Genomic DNA, 20,154 nt, shown 5'->3' with positions numbered 1-20,154 from the left:
TTTGTAGATGAGTCAGATGGAGATTACATAATGATTTTTTTTTTGGTAATTTGGTGAATATGTAATGTCTATATAAGATATTAAAAAAATTTCACACAATTCAAAAAAAAAAAAAAATTCACACAATTCACTTTTAACCTTAAACTTAATAGTTTAAGGTTTAGTAGTATTCCTCTTAAAAAGTCTAACAACACTTTTGGTATATAGAATAACATATTTGACTTTAGCTCAATAACTAAAAGAACAAACTCTCAAATAACTCAAAAATTAAAATCGAGCATTTAAAATAAGCAGGGAGTAAATAACAATTCACCACGATCAAAATTACTTTAATTTTTCCATGTTAATTTAATTGACCTATGTCCATATTACAACGTCCGATATAATTTGACCATGAGTAATTTAATAAAAATTTAAATAAATATTATGTTTGATTTATAGGCTATTAATTAGTGTGGTTTTTAATGCATATTCACTAGTCATTAGGGTTTCTTTGTCATTTAAAAATAAAAATTAAAAATTAAAAAAAAAAAAACTAAAAATCTGTGCTAAAAGAAAAATATTTTGTGTAGTTGTGTACAATGTATTTTAATTTTTTACTCTCAATTTTTAATTTTACGTACAAAATCTTGTTATAGACATTTGCATTAGGGTCCACATAAAAAATACACAGAGTAACTTATTAGAATTAGTCACATCAAAAAGTAAATTGTGCATCAAAGTATGCATCTCACTATCTCAGGGTCAATTACGTCAGGGTCAATTACGTCAGTAATGCAAAACAAGAAAGAAACCAATTTGCCTGTATGGGTTAAAGTTTGAGAGAAAAGACAAGTCTCATCAACGACAGTGTAAAAATAATCTCTTAGCTCGTTTGATTCGCTGAAAAATATTTGAAGGAAATGAAATTCAAATTCCGTGGAAAATAAATTACCAGGAAAATAGATTCTACTGTTTGGTTGGTGAAAAAGAAATTAATGGGAATATGAATTCCATTGTTTGGTTGAGTTTGGAATGGTAAGAAATTATGAATATAAAGACCAATATGCCCTTAGTAATTAATGGTTTGACTATATATACATGTGTAATTAGTCAATTTTGATGAGGGTAAAATAGTCCAAGGGCTTATACTTTCTTCCCAATCTCTTTGGAAAACAAAATACCTATCCCAACCAAAGAATTTGTTTTCCTTTCTTTTTGGGAAGTTAAATTCCATGGAAAACATTTCCCATCCAACCAAACAACATAATTACTCATTTTCCTCAACTTTTTGGAAAATCTTTCCATGGAATTGATTTTCCATCCAACCAAACATGCCATTAAGATGAGGGAGTTTCTTGTGCTCTCAATGTGAGGGGACTTCTTGTGCCCAATAACGTGATTTATATCCTCCAAATATTTTATCGGGTCGGAGCACTTGGGAGAAGAAAGAAACCCACTCTGCCCTCTGGGGGATTTGCCTGTCAACATCTGTTATCTGACATCTTCATTGCTGGCATTGAAGTTTAGAAGTCTCTAGAAAAAAAACTATTTGTTCATGAATCCAGAGTTTAACACCGCCCATTTGACTGTTCAACTCAGATTCCCTCTCCCCTATATAAACCACTCACATTCAAATACTCCTCCATCAAGCTGCCTTCTACTTTCTCTCTAGAGCTATACATATACATATATACGTCATATACGCTCTCGGCGGAGTTTGGTTAGCTCGGAGCATGAAGATCGGCTTTCGTCAGGGTTGAAAGTTCGTTACCCTGCGAATTTGATTTTATTTCTTCGTTTGGCTTTCTCTGTGTTTAACCGTACTTTCGGTCTATGATTTTCTGCTTTTAACTCTGCTTGATTAATATTGGAAATCTAGGTATGCTTGTTTAATTTGTTTCACTGATTTTGGAAGTTTAGCTTTAATTTCCGCTTAAAATTTCGATGTACTTGGGGGGAATTTGGTGGATAATATGCCGTGATTATTGATGGAAATCTATGCATATACGAATGTTTCTTAAGTTAGTATCTGTTATTTTCTTGCTGCTCTGTGATTCTAAATGCAAATCAAGTTGTGTTTGTTTGGTTAACTTCTTGGATTTTTGTTGTGGTTATGTGCTGAGTTTTGCATTTAATAGAATTATGTAAAAATGGTGCTATATTTGTGTTAAGGAAAACAATTACTATTATGTTCTACTGCGAGGAGGATAGTTTTCAGGAAACAGTCAATAGCCTTTTGACCCGTGAAGGATTTCATTCTCTCAATATTAAGCTGGATCATGCATTTTTACCTTTGTGCATTGCTTGGTTATGCGTTTGGGACTGAGTGATGTATAATTTATGCTTGTAGCCTTATGGGAATGCAAATTTTATTTTTGGCACTACTGAGAATGGTTATTAAGATGTCGAAGTCTAGTAGGCTTCCTCCTCCTGAATTATACGAGTACTGATCTTTTGTTGATCTCCTACCATAAGTTTTCTGCATTTCAGTGCTTAGGGCATGACAAGAGTTGTTTTGAATTTTGTGTTATAATTGATATTAGATGCCAAGGACTATATACCTTTGAAGTAATGGTCATATTTTTGCTCCAGAGTTTTAGGGAAACGGGACTTAAATCATCGCTGCTAGATTGGGTGGGAGTAAGGATGTAAGGCACTAAGGCCTGGTTGGGTTTCTGTAACTAAAGTGGTGTTGATATGATATTAAAGGATTCTATAGTTTTCATACTTAAGTGACGCTCAAACATTTGGGATTTTGTTCTAATTGCTTTTTCTGAACTTGTCATTGTTAAAATGATTCTTTAGTACCTTTTATTTCTGTCCAAAAGGAAATTTCTGAGAGAACTATCCTTTTACTAAGGATAAAATTAATTGTTCATTTGTTCTGAATAAAAAATTTAACACAAGTTACTCTCACCATATGGTCTGAGTAGTATGTTCAGTAATTTTGTAGTAGGGCTGTGATCTCTTATTCATTTGTAGGAAAAAAATTACACTTGCTGAATTCTTGTTAGTCTGAGCATTTATATATCCAGTACAAAGTGGAGTTACCCTGAAATCAAATGCTGGTTAAAATAAATACAAAAGTGAAGATATTTGTGCTTGAAACTAAATGACTCCTATTTGTCTTGTAAAGCTATGCTTCGGGTAGCACCTGTACTTAGATGCCCAGCTGTGGATATTTATATTTCTTATGTGTCAGAACTCAGAACAAGAGCAATTTTGCATGAATTTCTGATTAAGCTTACCCATTTCCAATCTAACGGAAGACTAGGAGGTTTTTTTCGATTATTTCGAAGAGTATTAATGGCGGCCAAGCTGGCTATAGTGTATAGATGGTTTCTTCATTGGTGTTTGGCATCCTTTATTTCTCATTTGTTCGGTCATTGCTCACTGTGACAGGAGCACATAGATGATGGCCTTAACTTTTTTGAGATGAAAGCATTAACTAGTTCTTGTGTGTTTCTGATCTAAGAGTTTGCACTGTTCTCAGCTTTTGTAGAGGTTATTTCATTTTGGTATGATAAAAGTTTAGATGCCCTAGACAAAGTGATCAGTGTTTGTTCTTACTTTTTGTTGAACAGCTATAACAAAGAATCTGGACATTCTCTTATGATTTGCTTTTGCAACTTAATTCTTTAGAACTACAACTGAAATTTTTATGTATGTGAACAACAAACAGCATCTGTAACTCTTCTGAGTAAAATTCGTATGGATGTGAACAACAAGAAACACCCATAACTCTTTCACATGAAACTCTCACGCATGCAAAAACTAGAAGCATCCACATGTAGGAAAAAGTTTCGCAGAAAGTTATATGTGAATTTGATAGACATTTCCTTCTGCCACAAAGGAATATGCTATTCCAACCTCTTAGAAAATAGATAAGCATAAGCAATAATCCATGAGAGCATAGATTCTTCTATTTTGGAATGTGGCATTTACAAAGAATTTTGTGGGAGGTTTTCTCATATTGAAGAAGAGGTGGTGAAGAATGCAGACAGAGGTAGGATTGTCCTTGATGGACAATGAAACTTAACTATCTCTATAATCCCTGCCACATTTTCCCTTCATTTGTTCTCACTGTAAGAGCATGATTGATGTTATTATCCCATTGGTTTGACCATAGGTTGGACTGTCTATCAGTGATGTTTGTTTAGATGGACTTTTGACTTCTCCAACAATCAAGTGCGTGCAATGGTTATTATCCACTGCTGGATGCTGATAGATTTTGTGTGGGGTTCAAATAGATTTGCATGTTTTGATGAATTCTCCTCAATGGAGTCTGGAGCAGTTCAATCTTAGTTGGAATTTGTTGGTGCTGATATGATTTGGTCTTCTGCCAAGTGTGAGAGAGCACCATTTTGTGGGTTACTTGCCACGTATTTTAGGTTTTCAAAATTTTCCTTAACTTCAACCTCAATGCAGGTTGTAACCCATTTCCAGCTATCACTTAATAGTTAATTTCATCTGCATGACTGCATGAGACGATGTCTGAACTAGCTGCTGAACATTCTGGTGCCCCACGTCTTGAGCAAATAACTTCACAAGTTGTGGAAAAAGAAGAGAAGACTGCTGGTTTTGGGGAGGCTTCTCAAGGAAGCAACATGTACAGGGGAGAATCATTTCAGGAAAATGTTAGTGGCACTGAAGCCCTTGATAAAGGGTACATGAAATACGGGTACAACATCTTGGCATCTTTCTAGTCAATTAAGTGAATATTATCTAAGCTATCTTTCTATGTAGTTTAGTTTTGTGTTATTTGAATTTTCAATTACATACTGACTTTTATCTAGTTTGTATACTTTAGAGCATTATGTTTATCTGTCCATCATCATTAACACGTTTTTATTCCACTTTTTCTTAATGGGGTAGCTGCTCTCATTATCAGCGAAGGTGCAAGATTAGAGCTCCTTGCTGCAATGAAATATTTGATTGCCGGCATTGTCATAATGAGGCAAAAGTAAGTTTTATTCTTTGTTTTGTGTGAATTACTCTTGATTGGATGTAAATTAGTTATTTCCTGTGATGCAGGACTTCTTACCATGTATTTTTTCATGATTTGATCCATTGGATTCCCTGTCATAGAACCTCTCTTCTGCTCAGTGCTCCTTTTTTTGGAGTGTGCAGAGTCATTGAGAAAAATCCTTAAGCACTTAATGTTATTTTTGTTCTAGTTTTCTTCTTAAGTCATTTGATAATACTAACATCGCAAACTGTTGTGCAGAACAATATTGATGTTGACAAAAACCTTAGACATGACATCCACCGTCATCAAGTGAAATGGGTATGCTACTGTACTAGCTTATTTCTGTTGCAGCTTTTCCCCTTTGTTATCTTCCATTGTAACAGAAATATGTCTTCTATTTCAATCTTGCAGGTTATATGCTCACTTTGTAGCACTGAACAAGAGGTTTGGGCTCTTTATTCTTAAATATTTTTATTTCTATTTTATTTTTTGAGAGGGGAGGGAGAGTGAGAATTGAGTTAGTTTCACTTTTGAGCTTATGATCTTTCAATTTTAGCGACATTTCACTCTTTAATCCTTGACTACTATTAATTTTACCAAATTTATTATTTTTTGACTTACTAAAATCAACCATATCAGGTCTACACTTTGGAGTAGACTGTCAATTCAAAAATTTGAAGGACTAAATTCAAAAAGATTGATTAATTGATGACTAAAAGTGGAAATGTGTCTATAATCAAGTGAGCAGAACTGGAATTAATTCATATGGAGTTACTTGATTGAGAATGGTTCCTTGATACATCATCTCATGCATCTGAACTAGGGAACTCGCTCTCTCTGACACTCTTTTTCGGCTCTTGCTTCAACCCAATCTCGTTTCTGATGAAGTGATTATATTGTTACCAGGCTCAGCAAGTTTGCATCAACTGCGGTGTTTGCATGGGGAGATACTTTTGTGAAACATGCAAGCTATTTGATGACGATGTAAGTCAGGATCTTAATAGTAAACCTAATCAATGGTCTGTATATTTTGTTACCGGACGAAAAGATGCCAACTGATTGCTATTCTTTTTTTTTTTTTTTCAAAGTGCAGACATCTAAAAGACAGTATCATTGTGGTGGATGTGGCATTTGTCGGTATACTTGTGCTTTCTTTAAGCATTAATCTCCATTTCCAAATTAATATAATAAATAAATAAAAGATTCTCTTTCATCTCTTCTCCATTTCTTTGAGAAACTTATGCTATTACTTGTTCTTGTCTACAGAATTGGCGGAGAGGAAAATTTCTTCCACTGCTCTAAATGTGGTTAGTATTATTAGTTTCTTCCCAACTTTCAATCACCTTTGGCAGTGATATGATAGAATAAAACATAACATGATGTTATCTTACACTGAAATGCATGTATGATCCAGGATGTTGCTATTCAATCATTTTGAAGAATAGCCATCCTTGTATTGAAGGAGCAATGCACCATGACTGCCCTATTTGTTTTGAGGTATGAAAAGTAGCAAATTATCTCCCCCCGAGGTGATTTGTGTTTATATATTAAATCAGATCAGTTTCTTCCTTTCTTCTTCAAATTAAACCTGAATGAAAATATTAATTGACAGTATCTGTTCGAGTCGAGAAATGATGTTACGGTCTTGCCTTGTGGCCACACTCTTCACAAGAACTGCTTAAAGGAGATGCAGGAGCACTACCAGTAAGTTATGCCCTATCTATAAGGTATCGCATTTTCATTGGTAAAATATAGTTTAACATATCCCACCATTGTGCAACAGATACACTTGCCCCATTTGTTCAAAATCAGTATGCGATATGTCAAAAGTGTGGGAGAAATTCGATGCCGAGATTGCTGCAACACCTATGCCAGAATCTTACCGGAACGAGAAGGTGATTACTATTTTCTTGTCTGAATCCATCTCCATATCATTACTGTTCTGTTTTTCTATATTATAAGTTAGTTAACTTTGTAATGAATGCTAACTAAGACCATAATCATTTTTAAGGTTTGGATTCTTTGCAATGACTGTGGAACCACCTCAGAAGTTCAATTTCATATCGTTGCTCGGAAGTGTCCTAGTTGCATGTCTTACAACACACGCCAAACAAGAGGGAGATAGATAAATAATGTATTAGATGGGACTAAAAAGGGGATTGCACCAACCGCAAGATCTTTGCCAATTCTCATTCACTCGTAAAATTGATGGGAAGCACTGCAGTAAGGACTTGTCAACTGTCTCCTTCAAATGGCGCTGTAAAAGACTATTGTTTTCAAAAAAAAAAAAAGTTTGAGACTATTTCTTCTATGATGCAAATTTTCTTTTCCCCTAAACTCGTTCACTCGGAGTACGTATTAGTTTTAGGCATTTAGCTGATAGACAATTTCAATTGATTTATCACAATTTTTATTCGTATTAGTTTTAGGCTTTTAGCTGATAGACAATTTCAATTGATTTATCACAATTTTTATTCGTTTAAGTCAATCAGTTATAAACAATTTAAACTAATTTATCTCATTATAATTCTTTGCTGATTAGAGTTACAAAATGATATCTACTCAATGCACACTTACAACTTACAAATAGTGGTTGTAAATTTTTTTTGTTATTAAAAAAATTCTAACTTTTCTTTTTTGTTAAAGTCATTGAAAGTCATCAATGAGAAGTTAGGTGAATTATTATTTATTTTTTAATACATTCATAATTCTTTATGAGCTAATATTTGTTTTATATTTTTTCAACTTTTTTAATTTAAAGAATTAATGTCTTCACCATTGAGGTTCGGTCATATGAACACCTATTTAGAATAGTAATTAAAATATCATCATCATGATTACATGTTATTTAGACCTGTCAATTAGGGCTCCACAATAAAGAGTAAAGACTAATCCCTCTAATCCCTACGTTGTGTGAATTTGCTTCATTAAAATTCTTATATAAATAAAGATAGAAATTTTTTATTTAATTAACTAGGTGAAAAGAAAATACATAGGGAACACATATAACACGGATCTCAGCAGAAAGAGGACATAATACATAATTGAAAGTTGAAAGTTGAAAGAAAGGCTTAAAAGGGTTCCTGAGTTGCAATAGGAACATGGGTCCTAACTATGAAAAAGGTGTCATAAATAAAGCCTGCAAGGCCACCTCCGATGAGTGGCCCAACCCAATATACCCAGTGATCGGACCAGTTTCCACTGACTAAAGCAGGCCCGAAAGATCTGGCTGGGTTCATGGAAGCCCCAGAGAATGAGCCACCAGCCATGATGTTTGCTCCCACCACAAGCCCAGTTAGGAGTGGACCCAGTCCTTCAAGATTCCCCTTCTTGGGGTCCACAATAGTAGCATACACAGTGAAAAGTAGGGAAAAAGTCAAAATGATCTCCATTATAACTCCTTGTCCGTACCCCACTCCACTTGCTAGGGTATGTGCTGGAGTTGTCTGCAAATTCAATCCAATTATTATTACTTTGCTTTTCACTTTAGTTTGATTTGACTTTTACATGATAAATTATTTTATAGACGTCCACCTTATAAGATAAATTCGAGTTTAAAATACACAATTTACATACTGAATATTCACAATTCAAATCACGAACATTCAGTATGTAAATTATGAATATTTATTATGTAAATAGACACGAGTTTAACTTGCAAGGTGGATCCGAATCTATAGTATAAGTATTGCTTTTACATTATATATATGTGCTTGAGATTAAAAAATAAATTGTAGTTGTTATACCATGAGCCAGGGTCCACCTTGCAAGGTGGATCTTGGTCCTAAACGATATTGAATTGTGTACTTTTAGTATTGGAATTATGAATTTTCACGAGGTAAATTGTGTTTTTAAGTCAAAACACATAACAACTGTACTAAAATTTTAAAAATATTAAATTATGTATTTTTAGTAGTAGAATTGACTGTAGTATTTGAAAGAAACTTGTGGATACAAAACAAGGTAATCAATTATATATATATGTGTGTGTGTTAACATTGTGTGTTCGTAGTATAGAAATTATAAAATTTTAAAGAGTAAATTGTGTATGGGTCCACCTCACCAGGTGGACTCGGATTCACAGAATAATTTGCGAATCAATTAGCTTTGGCTTTAGTACGCACATTTTTAATAGTCAGGGAATCAAATTTGGTAGGTTTTATTTGTCTGTTTGTATTGAGGAGGGGGTGGGGGCTTACCAGTCCTCCAGTGAGGTAAGTGAGCAAGGCACAAGCAGCAACAGAAGCTAATAATTGATCGATGAGATAGAGGAGTGATCGGATAACAGTGATATTGCCACCCATGAGGAGCCCAAGGGTGACGGCGGGGTTGAGATGAGCCCCGGAAATTCGAAGTCCAGCAGAGATCATCACGCCCACTACCAACGCATGTGCCATGGCAACGAAAAATAAGCCAACTAGGGCGTTCCCTTGTAGTTGGTCTTTTATTTTCAACACCACAAAAGCAAAACATCAACACATTTAATCTTTATATATGCTCAAAAATGTAGTTAACAGTAAATTTTTTTTTTTTAAATGAGAACTAAACTTGATACCTCCTAAGTTATTGGACTAAGCTAGAAGATGCATGCTAAGCATAAACTTAAATATGTTGAAATAAATATGATTCACAAGCTAAGGATTTTAATATTATTGTATAATAATGATCCATTTACTAAAGTGGCTCCTAAGAGAGTAGTTAATTGAAGTGATAAAAACACCCATTTAATAATATTATAGTTGAAATTGTCCATTAATCCAACCACTCAAACCCCTTTAAAATTTCTAATAAAATGGTTAATTTATCAGTCAATTTTGACTTATATGATCACTATTAGTTGTTTGACTTGTTAAAAAATCGTTTAATTGATCAGTTTTTTGTAACGTTCAAACTACTAAAATTCAAAAAGCTATTCAAAGCAAATTTTAAAAGAAATTATACCAAACAACTAGCAGTTAACAATTAATTTACCAAACACATTTTTACAATCAGCTAATGTTATCAATTAGTTATACCCTTTAACCCCAATCAGCTAACAGTCATTTACTAAACAGACTCTGATATCAATTAAGAATAATGGATCGCTACAATATAATATCATCAATAACTAACGGCATAAATTTCACTAGTGTACGTTTTAAGATAAGTTAGCTTACCGGTAGCCATTGCGGCTCCAACACCGGTGAAAACAAAGAGGAAGGTGCAAATGAACTCGACAATGAGTGCTTGGATGCAGTCAGACTGCAAGGCCTCACTGCCGTTTCCTAAGGCAATCTTAGCCATATATGCCTCACAAACTACTTCAATTCACAACTAAATTAAAAAACCAGCTTAGCTTGAATTGATCGATCAGCCTAGCTTTGCTTTGTTTTGGTTTAATTTGTAAGGCACTTATTAAGGAACACTAACATGCATATATATAGCCACATATATGACATTAGCTATCTAGCTGGTTGGCATGTTCCTATACAATAATACAAATACAATAATGTGATTATTTTTTGGCTTCACATATTTAGGCGTTGACTTCTCCAATAATTTCATGATTGCCATTATCAAAATAAATGTATATCGTTTGTTTTCGATTAAATACTTCATTATATTAGTCTTAACACCATTACAAAATGTTCATTGTAATCTTATATATATTTTAAAATTGATCAAGTTAGCCTATGTAACATTAAGAATAAAACAAGTAAAATTATTTACATCATTAGTTAAAGTTTTAATTAACCACGCTTATCTGGTTAGATGATGACGTAATTGTCAAATTACTTATTTTCTGAGTTAATACTCAAAATGGTCCATCGACTATAGCGAAATTCACAAATTGGTCATCGACTATCAAGTTTAGCAAATTAAGTTCTCAACTATTCAATTCTTACTCAATAAAGTTATTAAGTATTTAATTCTTACTCAATGAAGGTTTGATTTGTGAAATATAATATTGAGTAAGAATTGAATAGTTGATGACTTAATAGGTAAAATTGATAGTTGATGACTAATCTGTGAATTATGACATAGCCGAATGACAATTTTGGATATTTACTCTTATTTTTATTGTCAAATTACTTATTTATAATATGCTAACATAAAAATACCTGAAATGTCGTTATTAGCCACCCACATCTCAAATTTTCAATTTCCCCCAACCCCCAAATACAATAATGTGAGTGTAGTTTGAGTATTTAGGTGTTGACTACTTTTGCATACAATCTCAACACTGGCATTATCAAAATAAATGTATAATATTTTTAATTTGTTCAAGTCATATAATAAAAAAATTTTTTAGAGTACTATTGACTCTATTACAAGCTAATATTTTTTATACTTTTTCTATCTGTTGCATCTCCTCACTACTGTGATTTGATCTTGTGACCTAGAGATCCTATGACCTTCTCTCAATGAAAACTACAGAGGTGTCATATGAGCAGAAAGTACTTATTTTTATAATGTCTTATGTTTTACAAAATTGTATATTATACTTTGAAGAGGTATGCAGGACTACAAAATACATAATAATAGTAGTGCATTAATAATATTATAGTATAAGACAATGTCAAAGACTCAAAGTTATCGGTAATATAATCATGTTATTATTAATGACATCTTAATTTTTTAAATATGACATTAAATATAAAGATATAATTTTATCCTCCAATTAAAAAAAAGTTGCAATACACCAATTAGAGTATTTAGTTAGTGCTCATGTAATGATTCATGTGTTCTTCTTTTTGCTCCCTTTTTAATCGTCCTTTGACATTTAAATTGTCTACTAGCCGTATCAATCAATTCATCAATCGAAAGCTTCCCACCTTACATGAACCTTAAAATTTAAAATAAATAAATAAATCTCTTCTTGGTTGGCATTTAGATTCTATGAATATACAATAGCAAAGACAATAGACTTGCAATTATTTTATAATATTAAAATAATAAAGTAAACATGCGTAATGAATAGACTAAAGAATAACTAAATAATCGAACTCTTTATTTAGAATCAATCTGTCGTTAATGATATATAAAGTAGTTCACTAGCCACTAGGCACGTTATTAATAATTACGATTATAATTTATATTTATGCTCCAAAAAACTTTTGGCCATATACTTTAACCTCATTATAAGAGTACTAGTTATAATGTAGGCATTGCATGATTAAATTAATGTCTAATACGAAAATTAAAATAAATAAATACTTAGTACAATTTTTAAATATTAAATAATTAATATAAAATAAAAATAATTATTTTTAATATAATCAAAATGAGTATTTTTAACTTGTAATAAAAGTAGTAGTAAAGATGAGAATTGTTGTAGATGTTGGTTTGATTTTAAGATATTGATTTTTCTTTTTATTATTATGAGTTAATGCTGTATGGGGTCCTCCAAGTATAGTGGTTACGTTTAGCCATGTTTAGTTCTAAACTTTCAAATTAATCACCCTTGGTCCTTCTAATCTCAAAGGTCATGTAACATCTTGGTTAATGGTTATGCATTATTTCTGGGTGTTAAAATAGTGCAGTGATGCCTCTGATTTTATATTATTATTTGCCCCACAATTTAGTTGGTTTTGCTTCTTATTTTCTTTACCTTGGTGAATTTGAAACTCGTTTGTGTGTTACATTTGCTTAAGCTTAGTTTATTCGCGAACGAGGAGCAAAGGAAGGATTTTTGGACATCTTGAACAAGTTTCGGGAGCATAGGAATCGACCCAAGGACAGAAAAGAGCAGCGGAGCACAAAAGAAGTCAGAAGGCAAACGGAGAAGGCACCTCACGGCCGTGAGGTTGCTCGTGAGCCCCAGCGCGGACAGCAGCGGGGCACTGCACCTCACGGCCACGATCCCGGTCGTGAGGGCGCCCGTGACCCCTACCGCTGTCCAGTATTTAATGACGCATTCTGCTGTTTTTTGGGGGATTCCGAGCCCTAGTTTAGTTCAGCACAATTTTCCTTCTCTTTAGAGTTTTCCATAGCATAGAATAGCTCAGATTTGCATACTTGAATTCGTTTGCAAGCTTGGAATCATAGTTTGGATTGGAATTACTCTTCGAGATATTGTTAGTAAAGTTCTTCCTTTTATTCTTTTATTTCTTAGATTCGCTGTTATGATTTCAATATTTAATTCTTGCTTTATTTATTTTACGTCAATGATGAGTGAGTAGTTCGTTTATGGGTTTAGGTTAGGGATCTATTACTAATCTTGATGTTCAATTTGTGATTATTGCATAAAGGGATTGAATTATTCACCTAGGGTTTATGTTGAATTGGGTATTGAATTCTACTTGTTATTAATTGATGGTCACAATTGATTGCTAGTTTAGGAGAGAGATTCATTACAACGAAAGTTGGGTGAAGACCTCGAGCCTTACCAATTTCAACATGATTTTTCCTACTATGAGAATATGGGTAATTTGGGGGCTTACAATGCTTAGGTGCTTAAGACTATGATTGATGCATCACGAAAGTGGGGCAATCCTAGCCTAATTCTGTTTATTGATTACGAAAGTAGCTGAATTGAATTCTTGTATGCATTGCCCATAAATTCCCAGATCAATTCTTCCTTCCTTAATTATGAGATTGTTAGAGCATCAAGATTGCAATACCCCTAATATGACCCATTTCATTATCATACAGTTTATTCACGAGTTAATCTGCTTTCCTTTTATTTTCCTATTTTAGTTATTATTTACTTGGATTCTAGTAAATTCAATTACTTTAGTGCCTAGAATTTCTTAGTTCACACAATTACGTGTCATACCCCCAATCCTTAGCGGAACGACATTTACACCCTCATATTTACATTCACCATTATACACATCATGCACTAACCAGGCCAAATTTGCATATGCGATCGGGAGATTCTGTACAACCATCCAGGGAAAGGTAGGAGGCCAACCCTCGGCCACATGTGAGACTGCTGATCGGTTTGCCATCGGTGATCAAAGAAAGGTCGCATGCACGTGACTGTATCTGAGGTGGTAGAGCACGTCCTGTAGGCCCAAGGGCAGGGTCGGGCACTGGAAGTGGTCCCCGAGCCAGTGGACCCTGCTACCCAAAGGCAAAGACGATTAGCCAACCGCGACTGACCCTGCAGTAGTGCGCGGAGGTCCGGTTCGCCAGATAGAGAAAGAGGATAACTCTAGTCAAGTTGATCAGTTAGTTGACATGGTAATTATAAGGTTTCAAGCTGTATTCTTTATGAGAGTTATCTATTTGAGAATCCTAGACTGGTTTACCTACACTTTCTTTACTAATTCAGTTTTCTTTCCCTCAGGTTTTAATCTAAATTTTAGTAAACAACATATAAAGCATATAATGCGGGTAATATAAGACACAAGAAATACTTAAACAAGAATGTTACTCCGTATTTTTTCTTTGAGTACTATTGACTCTGTTACAATGCAGTATCTGTTCATAATTCCATATGGGAGTGTAGCCGGGTGCCACTAGACTACAAGGTCTTGGCTGTTACTCCGTATTTCTCTATAAAAAAAACGTTACTCCGTATATTTATATCATATCTATTTCTATATTAGAGCCAATAAAGTTAGGCCTATAATAGAAACTAAAAAATGTACATCAAATTATTTGATAAAATGAATGGTTCAGATTATTTTTATTTTAATATTTTTATGATTTTCCTTCTTTACCCTCTATTATATTATATTCTTCCGTTAAATAATCCCACATTTTGTTAGTATAAACTTTAGCAACGGAATATTCCGTTAACTTTAACCTTACCCATTAATTTTTATAAGAAAGGTCTTAGTTTCGAACCACATCCCAATCAGAGTTGACATAATTGTTGAACATAAACTACGAATATGTTAAAGTATATTATTGAAAAGTAAGTACAACACTTTATAAAAAAATAAGATTTAACATAAAAATTTTGAGGGTGTCCACGGATAAACTCACTCTTATATAATAGTCCATAATCATAGAGTAAAAGTAACTCATTTTAGAGAGACCTTATGCGATACGCTCGACCGAGAAAGCTTTGGCAAGAATCAAACATGTGATCATACATGAATTGTACTTCATACATTCACTCGGGTACTCTGATCTTTAGGGGAGGAATTTTTTTTTTCTTTTTTAACTTGCAAAAGAAAAAGAAAATACATTTTTTTATATCTAATAAAAATAAAATAAAGTAAGAAATCATAAAAAATCTCATCAGGACTTTATTTATTTTTCTGGGGAGAAACGGCTATAGCCCACAGACGTTGGCGCAATTAGCAAAGCAATTCTCCAATTGTGCACCATCTGCCAAACCAATCATATCGCAAAATAAATATAATGCCAACTTTCTTCAAAAATATATATATAATGCCAACTTTAATAGTAAAAAAAAAAAAAAGTTAAATGATTAATCGAGTTTCCTTCTGAACGTCATTTTCAATCAATAAAAGTTGCATGTCATTAACATGCGTGGTCTTAAAGTTGCACTTCATTAAAAAAAAAAAAAGTTTGTAAATGATTTTTTTTGGAAATTAAAAAAAATTATGGGCTACAGTTTTTAATATATTTTTTCATTTTTATTTGTCCATAAAATTTTGGCACGTGGCGTGACAAGAGTTTCTCTCTACAATAGATATCCTAATTATTTTTACATTTTTATTTTGTATATACTTGGTCTAGGTCGTAACTATTTTCTCAACCCACTGAGGCTCGAACCCACCACCTCCCGTATAAAGGGAAAGGTTTGATGCCACTGGATCACAAGATCTTTGGCTCCAAGCCTTGATTTTAAATGATATTAGTCTAAATATTTACTTAAAATTGAGTATATAATTTTTTTTAGTGATTAGAGGAAATCCATAGTCACTATCAAGGTTGTGCACTAGGTGAATCCCACCTTGTGACTTTAGTTGACAAAGGATCACAATATGGTAAACTGACCTAGGTTGCCTATAGTTGACCGGATCAAACCAAGAAAGCCAATAGGCCGCTCTCGCTAGGAATCGAACTTGTAACATTGTGGTCATCCTAACCAACTTGGCTGTTCGAAAATGAACATATTTTTTTTAAAATTTTTGTTTATAACCAAAATCATATATCGATTATGTCATAATTCACAAATTAATAATCGACTATCAATTTTCTCAAATTAAGACCTTAGCTATTTAATTCTTACTCAATAAAGTCCCCCGGTAATCAACTTATTGGATAAAAATTAAATAATTAATGACTTAATTTGATAGAATTAACAGTCGAAAATTATTTTGTGAATTATGATATAATTAGGGTACGATTTTGTTTATTAACTCTTTTTAGTTTGATATTTGGTAAACATGTACATTAGATGTGACGTTTACGTACTATGTTAGATTTTTTATTTCCTACTTTGTTTGTTTTTTTCCTCTGAGACATTATAGGCCGGCAAGCAATGAATTGAAAGAAATATAGCTAGTGATGTTATTCCACCAAACGATGATGATGAGTATACTTTCCTTGCTTTAAAGATTTTGATTGATGAAAAATATAGGTGAAAATTACCTTATTGAAATGGTTTTAACATCTGGACTATTATTAATGACAACAAGTTTACATAGAAAATAATAATTAATAATATAAATATGTAAATGATACTCCATCTGTCCCATTTTATCTGTTCTACTTACGATTCATTGGTCAAACTAATTATTTCTCCTTTACTTATTTCTGTTAGTATTTTCTTATAATTTTTAAATTTGATTTGTTGTGTTTAATAGTACTTTTAGGGTGTGTTTGAAAATTCGGAAAATGACTTCTGGAAAATGTTTTCTGGGAAATGAGTCATTTTTCAGAAAATATTTTCATTTCCGGTGTTTGACTGCACAATAAAAAACTGTCTTTTTGTGTTTGGTTCATATTTCAAAAAATGGGCAGAATTGTATACTTCATTTTTCAACTCAGATCAAATCGGTTTATTTTGAGTGTATAATATATTATAAATTTTGTAAGTTAGGATCACCAAAAAAAAAAAAAAAAGATGACTCGCGAAATAACGGGCCTGGCCCGCTAAGACCCGTGACCCACGCGTGCTAGGGGCCGACCCTATATTTTTTTTAAAAAATGTGTACATGTATGTACACACATATATATATATTCATGTGTACACGTGTACACATGAAAGAATTTATGTGTACACAATACACATTTATTGACTGCTGACCCCTAAAACCCTAATGCTGCCTCCCTTTTCTCTCTAAAACCAAACGCCTTTCTCTGCTGCTTAACTTCGGCTTTCACCGCCGGCCTCCGGCCGGAGCTATAATGGAGCTTTGAGCCGGCGGTTTTGGTCACCTTCTACGTTTGCTCTTGCTCTTCTTCCGCCTCGACCACCGTCGCAACTCCGTCCGCCTCCGACCACTGCCACAGATCTTCTTCTTCCGTTTCTCTCCCTTTGAATAAAATAATAGTAGGTAGGTATTGGGGTTTGTGTTGGTAGTCTTGAACTCCCAATCCTACTTTGACTTTACCCACTTTTTATTTTCTATATTATTGTGTTTTCTTCTCGTTACTTTCACGAGCATTTTTCCTCTCGTTACTTTCACGAGCTTTTCATTTTCATTAGCATAAATCATTTAGTTTGGTTTCGGCAAGTGTGGATCTTATCCTGGGCAACGAGCAAAAAAGAATGATGACGAAGACTCAGATCTTTGATGATGAAACTTTAAGCTCCCTGAAGAAACATAGCTTCCTAGTTATGAAACAGTCTGCGATTCAAGTTTTCTATAGCATAGTTAGAAAAGTTGTTTCTATGTCTGACTGTAAGGAATGGTTTACCATTTCATTGATCGTTGATGTAAACGCTTTATGTTATGAATTAATGGAATAGCTACGTTTATCTTCAAAAAAATACACATTTATAATAACAAAAAAAAAAAAAAAACCTCGCGGGCCGGCCCGCGTGGGCGAGCTCGGGTTGCATTAATCCTAGCCCGCGGGCTTAACGGGCTGGGCCGTAAGAGTCCATAAAAAATTAAGCCCGAGGTGGGACAGATCGGTCCGCTTTGATAGTACTAATGTTAGTATTTGTAGACTTTATTTACTTTTTTGAACTTTGAATTAAAAAAAAAAAAAAAAAAAGCGGTTGGCCAGCGAGGCCCGCCAACCCGCGTGGGGCGGGCTTGGTTACATGGACTAGTGTTGTAAAAAGTAAAAACTAAAACCACACTATTTTGATAAATTTTGCATGTTCATATTCCTTGGAAAATGACTTCCTCCAAAAAAAAAAGGTAGTCATTTTCTCCCAAAACATACCTATTTTTCTTTGACTAATGCATTATTTTTCATTGACCTCATTTTCCACTCTTTTGCCAAACACTGAAAACTTGGAAAACATATCTCAGAAGTCATTTTTCAGGTTTCCAAACACACTCTTAATGTAATTTCTAAATATATAAATGTTATATATTAATTATAAACTTAATACGATGAAAAATTAAAGAGTTCTACTATATGTACCCTCAAATTCTACATACTCTATCATTTTCTCCCTACTTGCTTGATAGACAATGATAGGTTATTTTTATTTTCTGAATCCCAAAAAATGTCAACATAATAATTTTTAAAATTAAATGGTAAATAACTTCAATCAAACATTGAACCCGACACAAAATGAGACGGTGGGAGTATATAGTATAGTACGTACTAGTGATGGATGGAAAGCAAAGTTGAAGAGAGCAGCCGATCTGGCAATAGTTCTGGTACTGCGCCGCCGACTGGGGAACGCAACTGCTCAAGCACCCAATATAGCACGGAAAATTCCCCCCGCCGGCTACGGCGGAGCTCCGGCCAAGCAAAACACACTGATTATAACATCCTCCCCAACAAGTATACAAATTACCATTCTCTGCAAACTGACCTTCAACTTGCATCATCACCAACATCAAACCCTGCATGGCCATCAAAATCAGAACCTTAATACTCATTCTAGCTCGCTCCCACGTTCCACTACCACTGCCGCACCTTTTTGTTTTTGTGCATGCATGCATGCTTCGGATGAAGCCAGGCCGGTGCATTAATATATATTGAAGACCGGGTAGGGTACATGTAATTGTTATACCATGGACCAGGTTCATATTGTATTGTGAACCTGGTCAAAAAAATTATGTGTTTACAGTTGACATATTTTGTAATTAATAGGTACATAAGTTGTCGGTATCTGCAATTAATAATTTATTTGTCTGTAGTTATCATGTTATGTATCTGTAATTATCATGTTGTCAACTGTAGGTACAGAATCTGAAAGTTATTTTTGAATTAGGGTCTACAATGCAAGATAGACCATGATCGAAAGTATAATTAATGCATGCTCCTTCTGAGCCAATTGCTTTTGGTGGGTGTCAAGCAACACGTGAATCATAGTCTCTTTTATACAGAGAAAATAAAATTCGAACCTATGGTCTTTGATATGTGGCTAGTTCTGATGCCAAATTAAAAGCATGTGTGTCATCTTAACTAAATGCCTAAGCTAATATACTTGAACTGCACATTTATACTCCCAAATTTTACTTCTTCACTTTTATCCTTTGATGTGACAAATAATAATAAGTTATTTTTATCATGTGGGTGAATCTCTAAAATAGTGTTCACATCAAGAATTTAAAAGTGGGGATAGAAATTGAGAGTATATAGAAAATGAGAATATATATACAGAGTATTTTTCTTCTTTTTTTTTTTATTAGAGAAATACATAGTATTTTTCTATTATATGCTCAACATGGAGTATGTCTAGATCATTAATTAAATAATATTCACCCCAACTAACTTTATAAGCGGTATTCGCTCGCTGCATTTATGATTGCCTCTCGATCTTCTCTGAATATCTAATCCGTAACAGAGAGTAATAATTTCTTACTTACTTTCTCATCAGTTGCATACCTAAGTTGTTGGTGAAATTAAAGCTTTAATGCTGGCCAAGCTAAGATGGACATTGTATTCGACAATGAATTAAATGTTCCCCATGCTTCAACTGTTCTTTTTCGACCTAGCACTTATTTTCTTGTCCTTAATTGCAGAGATCCCATACACGTGTCAGAAACTTCAGGGCAACTAATGTGTTTTTTTTTTTTTTGAAGAGTTGAGCTTGCATAAACTATGAGATTAGAAGTTTCATTACTTAGCTTGCATGGGCAGCACAGTTGGTCACAGTGATAAAGTTTGAGAAGAAAGATCAGGAATTTCACCCGCAACAATGTGAGAGCAATCTCTCA

General features: G+C 33.7%; 3 protein-coding genes across 5 annotated transcripts; 1 reads left to right on the top strand and 2 right to left on the bottom strand.

The window, feature by feature from the left end:
* The first annotated feature begins 1,563 nt into the window (after positions 1 to 1,563).
* Positions 1,564 to 7,370, top strand: LOC116020530 (probable E3 ubiquitin-protein ligase RZFP34). 3 transcript variants are annotated; one of them, XM_031261000.1, is made up of 12 exons: positions 1,565 to 3,988; positions 4,112 to 4,328; positions 4,411 to 4,663; positions 4,858 to 4,945; positions 5,210 to 5,395; positions 5,858 to 5,935; positions 6,045 to 6,088; positions 6,218 to 6,258; positions 6,366 to 6,448; positions 6,564 to 6,655; positions 6,735 to 6,846; positions 6,963 to 7,370. In XM_031261000.1, exons 3-12 carry the CDS (start codon positions 4,473 to 4,475, stop codon positions 7,074 to 7,076), a joined length of 1,029 nt encoding a protein of 342 aa, XP_031116860.1. In that variant the 5' UTR covers positions 1,565 to 3,988; positions 4,112 to 4,328; positions 4,411 to 4,472; the 3' UTR covers positions 7,077 to 7,370. The 3 variants fall into 3 exon arrangements, with proteins under 3 accessions (XP_031116864.1, XP_031116860.1, XP_031116871.1); XM_031261011.1 differs by having other exon boundaries at positions 1,570 to 3,988; positions 4,112 to 4,663; positions 5,210 to 5,269; positions 5,363 to 5,395; XM_031261004.1 differs by lacking the exon at positions 4,112 to 4,328 and having other exon boundaries at positions 1,564 to 1,744.
* A 514-nt stretch (positions 7,371 to 7,884) lies between these two features.
* Positions 7,885 to 10,356, bottom strand: LOC116017773 (aquaporin TIP4-1). The gene is made up of 3 exons (XM_031258411.1): positions 10,108 to 10,356; positions 9,151 to 9,392; positions 7,885 to 8,397 (listed from the first exon to the last, which is right to left on the bottom strand). Exons 1-3 carry the CDS (start codon positions 10,232 to 10,234, stop codon positions 8,023 to 8,025), a joined length of 744 nt encoding a protein of 247 aa, XP_031114271.1. The 5' UTR covers positions 10,235 to 10,356; the 3' UTR covers positions 7,885 to 8,022.
* A 4,500-nt stretch (positions 10,357 to 14,856) lies between these two features.
* Positions 14,857 to 18,915, bottom strand: LOC116014824. The gene is made up of 2 exons (XM_031255121.1): positions 18,591 to 18,915; positions 14,857 to 15,217 (listed from the first exon to the last, which is right to left on the bottom strand). The coding sequence occupies exons 1-2, from the start codon at positions 18,868 to 18,870 to the stop codon at positions 15,162 to 15,164; spliced, it is 336 nt and encodes a 111-aa protein (XP_031110981.1). The 5' UTR covers positions 18,871 to 18,915; the 3' UTR covers positions 14,857 to 15,161.
* Between the last annotated feature and the right edge of the window lie 1,239 nt (positions 18,916 to 20,154).

The sequence above is a fragment of the Ipomoea triloba genome, chromosome 1 (genome assembly GCF_003576645.1).
Source record: "Ipomoea triloba cultivar NCNSP0323 chromosome 1, ASM357664v1".
NCBI lineage: Eukaryota > Viridiplantae > Streptophyta > Magnoliopsida > Solanales > Convolvulaceae > Ipomoea > Ipomoea triloba.
Note: the sequence above shows the minus strand (reverse complement) of the source record. Positions and strands in the feature narration are given on the sequence as shown.

Excerpts from the sequence above, each read along its gene's own strand:
- LOC116017773 (XM_031258411.1), bottom strand. The coding sequence starts at position 10,234 with ATGGCTAAGATTGCCTTAGGAAACGGCAGTGAGGCCTTGCAGTCTGAC. Across the intron at positions 9,393-10,107 it reads TGGAGCCGCAATGGCTACCG|ACCAACTACAAGGGAACGCC; the intron begins GTAAGCTAACTT and ends TGAAAATAAAAG. Across the intron at positions 8,398-9,150 it reads CTTACCTCACTGGAGGACTG|ACAACTCCAGCACATACCCT; the intron begins GTAAGCCCCCAC and ends TTGAATTTGCAG.
- LOC116014824 (XM_031255121.1), bottom strand. The coding sequence starts at position 18,870 with ATGAGTATTAAGGTTCTGATTTTGATGGCCATGCAGGGTTTGATGTTG. Across the intron at positions 15,218-18,590 it reads TTGCTTTCCATCCATCACTA|ATGGTGCACAATTGGAGAAT; the intron begins GTACGTACTATA and ends TTGGTTTGGCAG.
- LOC116020530 (XM_031261004.1), top strand. The coding sequence starts at position 4,473 with ATGTCTGAACTAGCTGCTGAACATTCTGGTGCCCCACGTCTTGAGCAA. Across the intron at positions 5,936-6,044 it reads GCAAGCTATTTGATGACGAT|ACATCTAAAAGACAGTATCA; the intron begins GTAAGTCAGGAT and ends TTCAAAGTGCAG. Across the intron at positions 6,089-6,217 it reads GGTGGATGTGGCATTTGTCG|AATTGGCGGAGAGGAAAATT; the intron begins GTATACTTGTGC and ends TCTTGTCTACAG.